General features: G+C 40.0%; 2 protein-coding genes across 8 annotated transcripts in view; one reads left to right on the forward strand and one right to left on the reverse strand.

Moving 5' to 3' along the window:
* The window catches only part of C7H2orf76 (chromosome 7 C2orf76 homolog), a 77,892-nt gene extending 74,210 nt beyond the window's left edge, over nt 1-3,682 (forward strand). For all 6 annotated transcript variants that reach the window (XM_036858425.1, XM_036858428.1, XM_036858429.1 and 3 more), the window contains one exon: nt 3,506-3,682. In XM_036858425.1, the coding sequence (XP_036714320.1) occupies nt 3,506-3,582 (77 nt within the window). In that variant the 3' untranslated portion in view covers nt 3,583-3,682. The remainder of the gene's footprint in view (nt 1-3,505) is intronic.
* The window catches only part of STEAP3 (STEAP3 metalloreductase), a 102,105-nt gene that overhangs the window by 7,429 nt on the left and 76,973 nt on the right, over nt 1-17,703 (reverse strand). The window contains exon 5 of one of the 2 annotated variants that reach the window (XM_036858422.1): nt 6,683-6,751. In XM_036858422.1, the coding sequence (XP_036714317.1) occupies nt 6,725-6,751 (27 nt within the window). In that variant the 3' untranslated portion in view covers nt 6,683-6,724. Of the gene's footprint in view, nt 1-5,417; nt 6,752-17,703 lie in introns of those variants that run through there. The other variant, XM_036858421.1, reaches the window with a different exon arrangement.

Consider the following 17,703-nt stretch of genomic DNA (forward strand, 5'->3'; position numbering starts at 1 on the left):
GGGGCCAGGGAATTTGAGATCCCAGAGCAAGGGGGTCAGAAGGAACCTCCCAGACATGTTTCTTCCCTTATTGACCTCCCCTCGCCGTTGTGGAAATCACAGTGTCCAGTCTATCAAAGGTCAGATTCATTTTACTATTTGTTTTCTTCAAACTAGTTTGAAATCTTCTCTGCCAGCTTGAAAACAGATGCTCAAGCAGCTACGAAATAAGAGACACAGTAGTTTGGAACTATCTGTTGGATTGTTGACCTCCTTTGGTGAAAAGTTAAAAATATAACTCAGCAGAGAGCATGGTTTTGAATGATTTGTAGATTAGGATTTTGTGAAACTTGGAAGAATGGGGTATAGTCCTGGACCAGGGGAGAGGGTGAAACTTTGTCCTTTTGGTCTCAAATTGCTGCAGAAATCACACCTGGCCCTTCATGGTTTTTTTGTTTCTGTTTTTGTTTTTGCCAATAATGTGCAGTTATTTTCACATTACAGCCCGCCCCATGATAGTCTGCCCTGATCATTAATTATCTGTACTGCAGTCAGGATGCACGTCTCAGTCTCTTTCCTCAGACGACGGTTGCTGTGCTGCGCACGACTTTGGTACTGACTAGTACAAGCCTAGGGACTTAGAAACTATACACTAAATCCTTGCTGGCAGGCGAGTTTATTGAAATAAGTTCGTTGAGGAGTTTAAGTACATTGCACTTAATTTTTCTTGAGATTTTACATTTAAAATGGGTTTTTCTTATATTTAAAAAATTTGAAGTCATTATTTTCCTGTTCAAGGTGTATATATATGTATCTTATAATGGAAACTTTATAAAATTCTTAATTATTTATTTCGTATCCAACATGTGATGTCCTAGCTTGCGTTCATTTTATTAAACCTGAAAGTCAGTATTAAAATGAACCACAAATGTATTTGGAGAGTTCTTACTTGATTTCATTTGATAGTAAGACAAAGGGATGAGCTGGAGTGTATTTATTGGATTTGAGAATGCACATTCATTTCAGATTCACACGCCAAAGCACTGTGCACCTGAGTGCACTGCCGCCTGCGGCACATTTAATTTAAAATCAGGTGCCCTAGGGGACCGGCATGTGGTAGACTTCCCGAGGGTTCTTCTGGAGCCATTTTAAATAGAATTTGGGAAGCAGGAATTTAAGGGATAATGGTGGAAAGGGTGGTATGTAGAGGTCTTGAAAATCGTTATTTGTTTTCATTTTAATTGGCAAGTAAATTTGCAGTCTAAATACGTGAAATCATTCAGACATTTTCAACAGAGTTCTATAGATTTAAAAAAAACATTATATTCTATTTCTGTTTGAGGACCACATTACTAAAGTTTAAAATCCATTTTATGTCTTTCTTTTGAATGTTCAGAGCAACTAACTCTTAATTTATGTGTTATTCTCCAATTTGTTAAGGGTGAGAAATTTTTTCAGCCTGGACCATTTGAGTTTAACCCGTTTGTCAATCTAGTTTTCCTGAAAAAATTCATTCATCTGAAAATAGAATCTTTACCTAGATGATCTCATTTTGAGTCTGTATTATATGTATTATGTAGATAATGGATTGCTCTGTAAGTTAATTAGAAAGAAGAGAACCTATGTGTCAAAACAAAAATGCTTTGTCAGTTCTTTCTTTTTATCCGCTTCATTCTAAACCTCTTCTTGGTGTCCTGAAGAGCCATGAGATATATTAGTTTCTCAGAAGGGGTACAGAGATAAATGTCAACTGCGGTAAGTAAAATTGTAATTACAGTTAGTGTGTATTGAGCAAAGTGCTGTGTGGGCAAAGCACGATGTAAAGTTCTGTATGTAAATAGCACATCATGGATGAAACCTTGCATTGTGATTATTAAGAACAGGGGGCTTTTCTCATTCTCCATTAGGAGGAGGATATTAGAATCACTTGCAAATTATGTAGTCTACCTTTGGGCTTGCTTCTCTTCAAAAAAGGAAACCCCAGGAGCTTTTTATATGAAGGATAGATCTCAAAATATCTTCTCTTTGAATGTTGAATTTTTTGAAGCCCCTTGATTCCAAGTGTAGAGCTCTTAGCCGTTCTTTTAAATGCTATTTTCTTATAAAATTTCACTGTACATTAACTTACTGTTTGCTCAGGGCGCATTTGTTTACAGCCCCTCTCATTGATTCCCAGCTTCTTTCTTCTGTGTCTCCCCATCCCCTCCACCCTCCACGCACATCCAGGCTTATTGTACAAGAGCTTGTAATCTGATTTTTATCAAGATTAATCTTCATCTAATCTTGAAGATACAGTAGGACTGGAATGAGGATCTGAGACTATGGGTGATCTTATTTTCCTCTTTCAGTATTTCTGTATTTTCTGTAAAGAACACGGTAATTTAGGTTTGAGAAACATTAAATTTGCTATTCTTAAAACTAGCAAAAAACATTTTTAATGAAATGTCATGCTAAGTTCTTTAATTTCATTCTTCTGTGATAAATTCTAATGATGAGATGAGAACTGTAAACTAGGAGACCGTGCTAATCCTTGGCATCCTTCCTTATTATCCTATTTATTTGGCTTGAAGAATTTTACTTGTCAGTTTTAGGAGGATATGTTAATTGTGTGATCAGTATTCCTTACAAATAATCTTGTCTGTTTTCTTGTCAAGATTCTGAAGGCCCTTTTGCTCTTTCTGTAAAAGCTAAGCAGACTGTATTAACTTCTGGTTTAATTTAAAAAACAAATGTGGAACTTGTTGGCGTGACGCCTTAAAGAATCGCATGTTTAATAATTGGAAGGCTTTCCATCAGATTTGTCTCCAGTCTGAATTAATAATGTTGCTGACTTATTGTTTTAGAAGACAGAGTCCTTGACCTGTTAGGTTGAAAGAATTGTGACTGCTCTGAACCTTTGTGGGTCCTTTAGCTGTGCCACATCCCCTGTGAATAATTAGAGGTATTTGAAGGTATTGCGGTAGAAGCCAATTTGTGTCTTTCACTTTGCATATTGTTGAAGCCTCATGAATTAATCATAAGCAGGCAAAAAATTAACTTCTTCAGACATGTTTTGATGGGTCATGAGGGAGAATGTAAAGTGATCTGTAAAATATTCTACTGATCCTCTAAGTATTAAATTATTATACCTACAGGCTAATTTCAGAGGGGAAAAAAAAAAAGAGTTTTCCTCCTTCTTCAGGAACTGAGTAGCAAATTTGAAAAAAATAAAGGCTTATTATTTCTAGGACTGTTAAGAGGACTATAAATGAGCAATTTTATGATTTCCTGAAAACCAGATTGAAGTGTTAATTCTTGTTTTTAATGTTTTTGCTTATTTTTCTTTTAAATCAGTTGAATTCTAGAGTCTTAAAACTACAACTTATACTTCTTGTTGATTTTGTGAAATGTGAAACCAAACAAGTAACTCATCTTTCTAACTTTAGGCAACTAAAGCACTGAATCAAAGAAATGGATTTCCATACTTGTTTAAAATCTAGTTTTACATTAGATTTTCTTTCCATTTTCTATTTTTCTTTTTTTTCAGCCAATGAAACTGAAATTGCATTCTTCTGTGAAGAGGACTATAAGAGCTACAAAGCTAATCCCCTTTCATCCTGGTGAGAACTTCACAGGGCTTCCTTTTTGCATACTTGTATTAAGCTCTTTATTCCACTAGTGAGTTTTTTAAATTGACAAATAAACTTAAAAAAATGAATCCCAAGCTCTGCTACTTGAGGTAAAATCTGTGGTGTATTCTCTCTTCTGCAGGTCTCATTTTTTTCTTTCTTGTTGTAAAATAATGTATTTATTTATGGGGAAAACATTTGATTTTTTTAAGTGAAAGAAATAGTTATTCAAAAATCACCATGGAGTGTTGGTTCTTTAGTTATAATTTGTTTTTCTGAAATTAGAGGTCATTTTGGTGACTTGCATGTTGGATTCTTTAAAAAGATTATAAGACTTAAGGTCATTCTGTTTATTTTGTGTCTTCTCTGTAGTTTCTAATTAGACCCCTGTTACTATCTTTGGCTACCAGGGATTGTAAGAGTCTCTTATGACCATGAATGCCATCTTTTCACTTACCATGTTACACACCACCACACATGAAATAGAATTGGGTATATTTTAGGGAGGTTTTCTGATGTCAGAGGGCTTTTCTTTCTTTTTGTATTAAGCCCACACAAATAACATTGCTGAAATGTGTTTTTCTGAGCTGTGTTTCCTGACTTCAGGGGCAAACTATAATAGAATCAAACTCATTTATTTGGAGAGAGAAGATAGCAGGATGATTGCACTTCTGGAAGAAAATTGTTCATTGAGAACAAGTCTAAGTCATGGATGATACATTCTTTCAAAATAACATAATACTTTAATGACGGACTACCAGCACCCGAAGAGTAGTGAATTCAAGGGGGCCTTTCAGCCAGCATGCATCTAATCGGAACCCTGAGAGAGTTTAGTTGGCTCTAGAATTACTCCATGAAGGCTTAAAACTGCTAGGAGGGCAAATTGGTTTCATTGTGGTATAGGCTAATTTAAGAAAACCTATTCTGCTTAAAAAATCAAGCTTGAAAGTCTGGTTAACATAACCAGAAGATGCGTTGCTTTGTTTAAAGACAAAGCACTTGGAGTAAAGGAAGATAAAGGCAGAAGGTCTGTTGAGCTAGGCCTTATAAGTTATGCTGAGGAGTTGGAAACTTTATCTAGTAGGTAGTTGGGAGCCAGTGGAAAGATTTAAACAGATAAATTACATGATTAGATTTGTATTTTAGAACGTAAGCTTTGGCAGCAGTATCCAGATGGCAGAAAGACTAGAGGACAGTTGTCATAGACCAGAGGAAGATTGGAAGGACTCACCTAGGACTTGACAGAGGGGAATGGAGAAGAGGAGACCTTGTTGACATAGTGCTAACATTTGGTCATGCATTAGATGGCAGGCATTGTGTTAGGTACCTACATGTGTTATTTAATTTTTACCACAACTCTTTAGTCTTGATAGTATCATATTTATCTATGGCTGAGGAAATTGCGGCCCAGAGAGGTAAGGTAACTTTCCCAAGGCAGTGCAGTAATTTGCACTGGGAGTGGAGCCAGGTCTTTCTTAAATTCCTGACCTTGCCCATTTCATCCTGTGGCCTCCCAGGAGAGGTACGAAGTAGAATCTTTGGGACTAGGTGAATGGCTGGTGTGGAAGGTGTAGGAGGAGGAGTGGAGACTTCAATGATTCTTCCTGGAGTGAATGACTGGATCGATGGTGACAGCGTCAACCCAAATAAGGAATTTAGTAAGTAGAAGAACAGGTTAAAACATACTCCGTTTGATTATTTTGCAAACATTCAATTTACACACACTTTGTTTCTTTTTTAAGAAAAATTAAGCATACCTTTACCTGTATGTTTTCTTTTTAACAAATAATGCAAAAATATGTAGATATGTCTAATCTTTGTTTTGGCGTGTATTTATTTTCCTTATTAGAAAGTTACATATAGGCTTTTTTCACTTGTAAACACAGATGTAAAAATCAGAAACTAAAATACATTACGACTAAAAAGGGCTTTTAACCAAGAGTGAAAGATTGGTTCAAAACATAGAAAACTTATCAATGTACATAATTCTCAAAATATATAAAGAAGAAAGAAATTGTGCTATCTCAGTGTTGCCCAAAAAAAACATCTGATGATGGGCAACCCCATGCGTGAATAGAAATAGAATAGAACAGAATCCCCTTATCCTGATGAGGGTTACCCACAGAAAACCTACTAATGGAGAAGTGCTTAAGCAAACCTATTAGATGAATAGGACAGGGAGGGCACTATTACCAGTACTATTCAGAATTGTTCTGCCTCTTATTGTAGCCAGTGCAATAAGAAAAGAAAAGTAGTGAGGACCACAGACATTGGAAAGGAGACTACACATTCATTTGCAGACAATATGATTGCAAGAGAATCAACTGACAAGTTATAAGAACTAATAAGAGACTTTATGAATGCCTGATAATGAACTTAAAATGTGCACAAAAGCTATAAAATGTTAACTAGAGGATATAAAAGACCTAAATAGGGAGATACTACATGTTCATAGATGGAAGCTTTGATGTAGTAGAGATGTTGATTTATACCTAATCTGTACTTCAGTGCAACCTCAATCAAAATCCCAGGATTTATATTGGGATTTGACAAACTGATTTTAAGGTTCATTTGGAAAAGCAAATATATAAGAATAGCCAAGATCAATTTGGAAAAATGAAAAGGAGGGGGGATTGCCTACCAGATGTCAAAATATATTTTAAAGCTGTAGTAATTAAAACATCTTTGTTGTGATACAGAAGTAGACCAAAAAATCAATGAATAGAAACTGACTGCTGTATATGGAAACTTAGTATATAATAAAGGTAGTATTTGTAATCAGTGAAGAAAGATGGATATTTATCCCCTGCCTAGGCATTAAAAAAATGATTAAGGACCCTACCTCCTACCATTCACTAAAATTTCAGACAGATTAAATAAGCATGAAAAACAAGATGATGAATTTATTAGAAAAAAAATGGATTATTTTATGACCTTGGGGGTAGAGATGGCCTTCTTAAAACACAAAATGTGCAAGTGCCATAACTTGCTGAGTTTGAAGTATCTATATGAGAAACTAGATTCCCCCTCCCCCCAGAAAAATTATAAATGGGTTGAAAGACCAGTAAAGACTGGGAAAAACTACTTGCACTTACAAGGTAGACAGAGGATTAGTTTCCAGAATATATGAAGAACTCTTACAAGTCAATGAGAAAAGGATGAACCTGCAACAGAAAAATGGACACATTTTGTAAAGAAGAAATTTGTAAAAAAATAAAAGGAAACATATATGGCTTATAAAAATGTGAAAAGATGCACATCCTTTTATTCAAGGGAATTAAAACAACAACAGAGTATCATTTCCATTCATCAAGATGGCAAAAAGTAAAGGGTTTGATAACAAGTATTGGCAGTGATGTGTGCCTACGCTGCCAGTGGGAGTATAAAGTCATGTGCAGTCACTTGGTCAAGCAATTTGATGTGCTATCTATTGAAATAACAAATGTATGTCTTCTATTGACCCCGCAGTTCCACTTCTTAAAATTTGTCCCAAAGAAACCCTCTCATGCCTGCAGGAGGAGGCATTTATAAGGGAATTCACTGCAGTGTTATTTATAGTAGAAAAACACTGTAAACAACCTAAATGCTGTCAGTAGAGAGTATATAAATGACGTTTGGTATATCTATACTCTGGGTTACTACTTAATCTAGAACAATGGGGGACATTCATATTACTTACTGACATGGGACAATCTTTGAGACATCTTGATGGATAAAATTGCAGAGAGGCTCATAAACTGATGTCGTTTGTTTAAAAAAGGCACAAAATGATAATATATATATATAATGTATATATATAATACATGTGTGTATATGAATATACACATTATATACACATATATACATATACACAAAAGAATATACACCAAATTGATAACATTGATTACCTCTGGGGAGGGGCCTAGAATTGGGAGGTGAAGGTGGTAAAAGCCTGTATCTGTATATTTAAGGAGAATCTATTTGTGTTAAGAATTAGTAAAAACTAATGCATGTGTAGAAATTAAAAGAAGCAGGAAAAAAACCGATCAGGCAATTGCCATTAATATTTTGTCGTATTCCATCTAGGTTATTTTTTCTATGTATTTTTTTAATGTTTCTGATCTTTTGAGTGTGTTTTAAGTTATACAAGTAATATTTCCTTGTTAAAAACAACTCAGGTAAAAAGTAAAAATCCCCTTCAAAGGTCACTTTTTTGCATAACTTGGTGTTTATACTTTAGGAGCTTTTTTTTTCTGCACACGTATCATTATTTAAATGTGCATTTTAAAGCATTATCATTTGATTATTTTAAAATATCATTCTCTTATATATAAAAGTCTCATTTTCTTTTTGAATCATCATTGTATACCAGATACTGCATGTGTTTTATCCATTATTCAAGTCCTCGAGTTGGGTAGAGCTGTGAGTAGCCCCATCTGTGAAGTGGAGATGATGATGCCCACCTCACAGAGTCTTGGGGATCAAGTGAGACACTGCCTACATGGGACTTAGTAGGCAGGGCCTGGCATGAGGTAAGTGCTCATCAGATGTCGTATGATACTCATTATGAGCAGTGCAGCAGCATCAACTTCAATTTGGAGCCAAAAATCCTGATGCTCTCAGATATTAAGCCACTTGCCCAAGGCCTAAAATCTGGAGAGTCGAAGAACGTTCTGCCACTCACTGAAAACCAGGGGTGTCGGGCACTTGGAGAAACATGGTATGAAGGTTGTCAACCACGGGCCGAGAGACTGTGTCCAGTTTTTGTTGATTGTCACCCCTTCTCCAAGCATTTTTGCCATTCTCAGTTGAACTTACTTTCTCTTCTTGTGCCAGAGGAACAGACAGGCCCTAGCCCCACTTAATAATCACACCTAGTTTTATGTGAGTCTGAGGAGCTTTTTGCCACAGCAAGGGTGTTTTATTCCCTTCTCTTTCTGCCTGTTTCAGATACATGCGGGAGAGGTGGTGGTGCTCCTGCCTATGCGGGACACTCAGAGAGATGGCCCGGCCTGGGCCCCTTGGGAAAACTGCTGCACACTGCTGAGGAGGGGAAGGGAGGGGAGAGAGAGGTTTTCCCACTTCCTGCATGTGGCGGCAGGGGCTGGAGGAGCCTGAGGTTGCTGAACTACATCTCTAGAGCACAGAGAAGTCCAAGTATGACAGTGTCCAAGGATCCAGACTCTGGTCCTCTTTTCTTCGCTGTGTGTGGGCATGCATGTGTGTTGGGGGAGGGGCTCTGATTATTGGTTACAGGTTGCTTCCCTTCATTTTACTCTTACAACGCTCTCATGGTTAATCAGATTAGCAAAGGTAACTGAAGTACGTGGCATAGTTTCTTACTTGGTTTGAGGTGAACATTTTGAACTCCACTGTCATGACGGGGGGGTCTTGGGTGTCTGTGGCCCTGCAAAGTACCCATCTCTCATGTTGAACCCCCAGCATGAAGCTCATGATCACTATCGACCTTTCCCTCCGCACCTCCAGCATTTATGGGAAGTGGGGGTGTGGTAGAGGAGAGCACGGCTTTTGTCATTTCTCTTCATCAAAGGAGATGTATTTATTCAATGAATCGGACCTGAGACCAGTTCCCCCATCCCCAAGTGTGCATTTTGGGTTATAATACTAACACTGATTTTGGATAATGGCCTTTGGAGACTCATTTTTTGGTTGTTAGTGAGAGGATAATATAATGTATAATGATTTAAAAGAAACATACGGGGCTTCCCTGGTGGTCCAGTGGTTGAGACTCTGCGCTTCCACTGCCAGGGGCACAGGTTCGATCCCTGGCTGGCAAAGTTCCTTTTAAAGGAACTTCTCTAGGCAGGAAACACAAGAGAAGAAAAAGACCTACAAAAACAAACCCAAAACAGGGACTTCCCTGTGACGGTCCAGTGGTTAAGACTTCACCTTCCAATGCAGGGGGTGGGTTCAATCCCTGGTTGGGGAGCTAATATCCCACATGCCTTGTGGCCAAAAAACATAAAATGGAAGCAATACTGTAAGAAGTTCAATAAAGACTTTAAAAATGGTCCACATAAAGAAATCTTAAAAAACAAACCCAAAACAATTAAGAAAATGGCAGTAGGAACATACATATTGATAATTACCTTAAATGTAAATGGATTAAATGCTCCAACCAAAAGACACAGACTGACTGAATGAATACAAAAACAAGACCCGTGTATATGCTGTCTACAAGAGACCACTTCAGACCTAGGGACACATACAGACTAAGAGTGAGGGGATGGGAAAAGATATTCCACACAAATGGAAATCAAAAGAAAGCTGGAGTAGCAATACTCATATCAGACAACAAAAAAAATAGACTTTAAAGACTGTTCCAAGAGACAAGCACACTACATGATCAAGGGATCAATCCAAGAAGAAAACATAACAATTGTAAATATATATGCACCCAACATAGGTGCACCTCAATATACAAGGTAAATGTTAACAGCCATAAAAGGGGAAATCGACAGTAACACAATAATAGTGGGGAACTTTAACACCCCACTTACACCAATGGATAGATCATCCAGACAGAAAATTAATAAGGGAACACAAGCCTTAAATAACACATTAGACCAGATAGACTTAATTGATACTTAATGGACATTCCATCCGAAAGCAGCAGAATACACTTTCTTCTCCAGTGCACATGGAGCATTCTCCAAGATAGATCACAACTTGGGTCACAAATCAAGCCTAGGTAAATTTAAGAAAATTGAAATCATATCAAGCATCTTTTCCAACCACAATGCTACAAGATTAGAAATCAATTACAGGAAAAAAACTGTAAAAAACACAGACACATGGAGGCTAAACAATATGTTACTAAATAATCAATGGATCACTGAAAAGATCAAAGAGGAAATTAAGAAATACCTAGAGAAAAGCGACGATGAAAACACAACAATCCGAAACCTATGGGATGCAGCAAAAGCAGTTCTAAGAGGGAAGTTCATAGCAATACAATCCTACCTCAAGAAACAGAAAAATCTCAAACAACCTCTCTGTACACCTAAAGCAACTAGAGAGAGAAGAACAAACAAAACCCAAAGTTAGTAGAAGGAAAGAAATTGTAAAAATCAGAGCAGAAATAAATAGAGATGAAGGAAATAGCAAAGATCAATGAAACTAAAAGCTGGTTCTTTGAGAAGATAAACAAAATTGATAAACCTTTAGCCAGACTCATCAAGAAAAAAAGGGAGAGGACTCAAATCAATAAAATTAGAAATGAAAAAGGAGAAGTTACAATGGACACCACAGAAATGCAAAGAATCATAAGAGATTACTACAAGCAACTTTACACCAATAAAATGGACAACCTAGAAGAAATGGACAAATTCTTAGAAAGATGCAACCTTCCAAGGCTGAGCAAGGAAGAAATAGAAAATATGAACAGCTCAGTCACAAGTACTAAAATTGAAACTGTGATTAAAAATCTTCCAACAGGGACCTCCCTGGTGGTGCAGTGGTTAAGAATCTGCCTGCCAATGCAGGGGACATGGGTTCAATCCCTGGTCCAGGAAGATCCCACATGCCACCGAGCAGCTAAGCCCATGTGCCACAACTACTGAGCCCACGTGCCACACTACTGAAGGCCATGTGCCCTAGAGCCCGTGCACCACAACTACTGAGCCCGTGTGCTGCAACTACTGAAGCCCGCGCGCATAGAGCCCATGCTCTGCGGCAAGAGAAGCCACCGCAATGAGAAACCCTGTGCACAGCAATGAAGAGTAGCCCCTACTCGCCACAACTAGAGAAAGCCCGTGTGCAGCAACGAAGACCCAACGCAGCCAAAAAGATTTTTAAAAATAAATAAAAAATTAAAATCTTCCAACAAACAAAAGTCCAGGGCCAGATGGTTTCACAGGTGAATTCTATCAAACGTTTAGAGAAGAGTTAACACCTACCCTTCTGAAACTCTTCCAAAGAATTACAGAGGAAGGAACACTCCCAAGCTCATTCTACAAGGCCACCATCGCCCTGATACCAAAACCAGACAAAGATATGAAAAAAGAAAATTACAGGGCAATATCACTGATAAACATAGACGCAAAAATCCTCAACAAAATACTAGCAAACCAAATCCAACAATACATTAAAAGGATCATACCCCATGATCAAGTGGGATTTATCCCAGGGATACAAGGATTCTTCAATATATGCAAATCAATCAATGTGATACACCACATTAACAAACTGAAGAATAAAAACTGTATGATAGGGCTTCCCTGGTGGCGCAGTGGTTGGGGGTCTGCCTGCCAGTGCAGGGGACACGGGTTCGAGCCCTGGTCTGGGAAGATCCCACATGCCGCGGAGCAACAGGGCCCGTGAGCCACAACTGCTGAGCCTGCACGTCTGGAGCCTGTGCTCTGCAACAAGAGAGGCCACGATAGTGAGAGGCCTGTGCACCGTGATGAGGAGTGGCCCCCGCTCGCCACAACTACAGAAAGCCCTCGCACAGAAAAAAAGACCCAACACAGCCAAAAATAAATAAATAAATAAATTTATAAAAACAAAAAACAAAAAACTGTATGATAATCTCAGTAGATGCAGGAAAAGCTTTTGACAAAGTTCAACACCCATTTATGATAAAAACTATGTCCAGAAAATGGGCATAGAGGGAACCTACCTCAACATAATAAAGACCATATAGGACAAACCTACAGCAAACATCAAAATAAGCAAATGGGACCTAATTAAACTTAAAAGCTTTTGCACAGCAAAGGAAAACATAAAGAAAACGAAAAGACAGCCCTCAGAATGGGAGAAGATATATGCAAATGAAGCAACCGACAAGGGATTAATCTCCAAAATATACAAACAGCTCATGCAGCTCAATATCAAAACAACAACAACAAAAAAACCAACCCAATCAAAAAATGGGCAGAATTGACCTAAATAGACATTTCTCCAAAGAAGACATACAGATGGCCAACAAACACATGAAAGGATGCTTAATATCACTAATTATTAGAGAAATGCAAATCAAAACTACAATGAGGTATCACCTCACACTGGTCAGAATGGCCATCATCAAAAATCTACAAACAATAAATGCTGGAGAGGGTGTGGAGAAAAGGGAACCCTCTTGCACTGTTGGTGGGAATGTAAATTGATAACAGCCACTATGGAGAACAGTATGGAGGTTCCTTAAAAAACGAAAAATAGAGCTACCATATGACCCAGAAATCCCACTCCTAGGCATATATGCAGAGAAAAACATAATTCAAAAAGATGCATGCACCCCAATGTTCATTGCAGCACTATTTACAATAGCCAGGACATTGGAAGCAACCTAAATGTCCATCGACAGAGGAATGGATAAAGAAGATGTGGCACATATATACAATGGAATGTTACTCAGCCATAAAAAGGAATAAAATAGTGCCCTTTGCAGACACGTGGATGGACCTAGAGATTGTCATACAGAGTGAAGTAAGAGAAAATCAAGTATCATATAATATCGCTTATATGTGGAATCTAGAAAAATGGTACAGATGAACTTATTTGCAAAGCAGAAATAGAGTCACAGAGGTAGAGAACAAAGTTATGGTTACTAAGGGGAGAAGAGGGGGTGGGATGAATTGGGAGATTGGGATTGACATATATACACTACTATGTATAGCATAGATAACTAATGAGAACCTACTGTATAGCACAGGGAACTCTACTCAATGCTCTGTGGTGACCTAAATGGGAAGGAAATCTAAAAGAAGAGTGAATATATGTGTATGTATAACATTCACTTAGCTGTACAGCAGAAACTATCACAACGTTGTAAAGCAACTATACTCCAATAAAAATTAAGAAATAAAAATAACAGGAATATGCAGGATGTGTGTCATGCTGCTCTACAATGTGGGTTTTTAGAGAGCAGTGACCCGACTCTATTCTGTGCTTCTGGCTCTTCACATGAGTATTCAGTAAGTAATATCATTCATAGGCAGCGTGATTTAAGATGGAGAAGATCCATTTCAGGCCCCAGATGATGTCATACGACTCCTGAAATACATGAAGGCAAACCTTTTGGAAAATTCTGGGAATGTTGCCTTAGAGATTCAAGGCTTTGGTTTTAGCCCCATTCCTATTAAGTTCAATCCACAGGAAAAATGCCACCCCCAATAATCATATTCTTGTGGTCCATGAGTGAGCAGAGTACGCTTGAGGCTCTGATTCTTTAACAGGACTAAGGCAAGTGATAAGGATAAGATTGTGGGTGCTTCTTCCCCCCATGTCTCACTTCTTGGGAAATGAGAGCCAGAAAGATCAAGGACTGTCATCTTCAGTCCTTTTGTTGTTAAATCCCATTTAGTGAAATACAAGAATCCCATTTGATTTCCTGATCATTGCCCCTTCCCCCTCCACGTAACCCCAGTTTTGTGCCTCATGCCGTCAGACTGTACGTCGCCTGCCTCCCCACCCGCTTGTTGTAGGGCCAGTGCCAGTCCCCCTGGTTCCCTGCAAACTCAGACCAGCTCCTGGCTCAGGCCAGTACTACTCCTGTCGTCATTTGCTCTAGGCAAGCCTTCCGGTACCATGGGGCCTCGCAGTCACTGGCCAGCTCAGCGGCCTCAGCCACCTGCTCCTACAGTCACACTGTAGCCATAGTTACCACCAGTAACCACATCCTCGTCCACAGCTTCGTCTCGGCATCATGCCGCTCATTCATCAACCACTGCCTACTGCCGTTCCCTTTCTCTCCCTCCGGTGCCCTCTCCCACAGCCCTTCAACCTCACAAGACTCCGCCCTCGTTCACGCCACTCTCTTCTCACTGCCCCTCCCCTAACCTAATCGAGATTTTCTGGTCCTCCATTATCATGCCTTTGTATGACCCTCACTTACCACCCCCAAGCCCCCAGGTTTAATTCCACGCTCTGCCTTCTCCACACCTGCCCTGAATAGCTGCATGGCTGCCTAAGAACATGTTGACTGACAAAGCTTTAGTTCACGACTACTAAGCTCAAGTGAGTTCCTAACGCTGCCCTGCAGTTCTTACACTTCCCTGGTTCCATTGCTGTCCTTGGCCCTCAGTTGTAACACCTCCTCTCTTTCTAAATCTGAGCTGTTATCCTTGCTTCTTATTTCACTGAGAAAACAGGGGCCATCAGAAGATAGCTTGCTTCTGTTCCTCCACAGTGACGGTGGTGAATGAGCAGTGCCCCTTTCTGAGTCTGTCCTCTACTCGTGCATCCACCCCGCCTCTCGAGCTCTGCCGTAGCAGTCAGCCTCTCCCTCTCCTGTGTCGTCTCACCTCCCCTCTCCACTGGATCATTCCCAGCAGCATGTAAACGTGCCGTAACGTCTCCCATCTTGACCATCCCACAGCAGTTGTCCCATTTTCCCTTTACAGCAAAGTTCCTTAACAGGATTATACATACCCTCTTTTTTCCCGCTTTCTCTCTTCCCATTTTCCCTTGAACTCTCTCCAGTTGGGTTTCCATCCCCATTATTCTACTGAAATGGGTCTGGTCAGGATCACCAATGATTTCCCTGTTGCCAAAGGAATATGATTCTCTGTCTTCAAATTACTTAACCTATCAGAAGCATTTGACCCAGAGATTGACTTGGCACTCTCCTACTTGCAAACACGGTCTTCATTTAGCTTCCTCAAGCTCCCCTGGCAACTCATCCTGATTTCCTTTGCTGGTCCTTCCTCATCTTCTTAACCTTTCTACTCCCTCGATGACCTCATGCATCTCACAACTTTAAATGACTACTAGATGCCGTGGACTCCCGACTTTATACAACAGCCCAGATCTCGCCCACGAATCCTGCGTGCGTACATCTAACTGGCTACTCTCCATTAAGATGGTTAATAGGCATCAACTAATAGATATCTCAGACTTTAACATGTCAGAAACCAAGCTTCTGAGCTTTCTCCCCAAACCTGGTCCCTCCTCAGTCTTCCCCAGCAAAGGAAAGAACTCTAGTTGTCCATGTGTTCGGGCCAAAAACTTGGGAGTCATCTCTCTTTTTCCTCTTATACTCCACATCCAGTCCATCAGCCAGCCCTCTTTGTTCCACCTTCAAGGTATATCCAGTGTCCAGCCTCACAGTCGTAGCCTTTTTCACTACTACCACCTGGTCCGAGGCACCAGCATCCCTCACCTGGATTATTGCAGTAGCCATCTAACTGGGTTCCCTGCTCCCACTCCTACCCCACTACAATTCTCCACCCAGCAGTCACAGTGATTCTTCTAGAACGTAAGTCAAATCCCGTCATGCTTCAGCTTAAAACCCTCACTCAGAGAAAAAGCCAGTTTCCTGCTGAGGCATACAAGGCCCTAAGTGATGAGCCCCTGCCACCTCTGTGGCTTTCTCTAACGTCTCCCCTCACTCTGCAATAGCCCCCTTGGTCTTGGTTCTCTTCCTGATACGTGCCAAACATAACACCTCAGGGCCTTTGCACTTGCTCTTCCCACTGCTTGCAATGCCTTTTCTCCCAGTTATTTTTATGGGCTGCCCCCTCATTTTTGTCAGATATCTGCTCAAATGCCATTAAAGAAGCCTTCCCTGCTCGCCCTGTATAAAATAGCAAATAGCCTGCCCCTGCAGCACTCCCTGTCCCTCGAACTCTACTCTTAAAAAATCTTTTTCTAGTCAGTCTCCTAACAGGCTATCCGCAGTATGTAGCATTGTGCTGCCGCTTAATAGGCCAGCACGAGTATTTCTTGAATGAAAGAATGACTTTAGGATTATATTTGAATCTTAAAGCAAAACTTTATAGATTCTTGAAGCTCATCCCTTAGCAAAGTAGACCGGATAAATTCTAGACGCTTTTTTACTTGAAGGACAGTCATCTAGATTTGAATACTAATATGGACCTGGCCCTGTGGTAATCGGCCAGCCGTCCTGAATGCAGATGTGCTTCAAATGCAGTTGAGGAAATGAGATTAAAAATCTTGTTACAGTTGGTGTTTATTCATCTGAAGCTGGTCGCTGCCACCCCTGCCTAGGCATGCAGCTGACAGCTCTCTTCACTGTGCAGTCTCTGTGTGTGCCTGGAGGCCATCGTGTACCTCGTGCGACGGCGTTTTTACAAGCTGGAAAAAAACCGCGGTGGTGGGTATTCGCAATAGGCAAGATAAGTGTCCTAGACTGTCATGTGTTTCTGTTTGAATTGTCCCTGGAAAGCCGAGTAGAAAACTGCACAGCGAATTCTACGACTGTACAAATTACAGCAGGGTTTTTTCCCCACTTGCCTTAAGACAAAGTTACTTGTTTTAAAAGTGATTTAGAAGTGAACTTGTGGTGACATTTAAAATTATACAAATTGAAAAAGGCAAATGGTGCACTTTTGCCTGCATTGGAATTATTTATCTTTCAGTGTTTGCTTTAGGAAAGCATGAGGAGGAGGAAAGAGCATTGACTCTGAAGTCAGACAGCCCTGGGTTGGAAGGACACACACACTGTCACCGGCGTGGAGGTGTAACCTTGGGCAAGCGGCTCGGCCTCTCCAGGTCTCAGTCTCTTGTCCTGTTGAATGGCGATAATAACACTAACCGCACAGGATTGCTCTGAGCTTCGGTAGGATGGCCTAGCTCTGTGCCTGGCACACACATACCCTATTTTGGGAAGAACTGTCATGTTGCTGTTTTCACAAAGGAGACTATTCATCCCAATTAGGGACAATCTAGACAGATGAGATTATCCTGCATCAAACGCTGGGCAGTAGAGCCAAGCCTTTACAAGCCAGCTATTTCCTGCTGCTTGCCAGTTCTCTCTGCTTGACCTGTTGGTTCCAACAGCCCAGCCCAGCAATGTTCTTGGACCCAGGGAAGAATTCATTTTGCTTTTTCCAAGAAATCTTCCCATCCCATTTCCTTTCCTGAGAAGCGTTGTCCTCGGATGCAGCTCACCCTTTGCACATTACCTGTCAAATGTTTCATGTGCATGTCCCCTTTCTTCTGGTTGGCATTGTTCCCAATTAGGACCGAGTTAATTAACAACAGCAGAACAATTTAAATCCCCTTTTTAAAAGAATAAGGCCAGCCCTTTCTCTATTCTCTGGGTATAACTTGCTTAAAATGGGGAGGAGATTGGGGGTAGTAGAATGAATGGGTTCCACAGAGGTGGATATGGATTTCTTTTTTTAAAGAATTTTATAGTAATCTTTTTTTTAAA

This window comes from Balaenoptera musculus, chromosome 7 (assembly GCF_009873245.2).
Source record: "Balaenoptera musculus isolate JJ_BM4_2016_0621 chromosome 7, mBalMus1.pri.v3, whole genome shotgun sequence".
Classification (NCBI taxonomy): domain Eukaryota; kingdom Metazoa; phylum Chordata; class Mammalia; order Artiodactyla; family Balaenopteridae; genus Balaenoptera; species Balaenoptera musculus.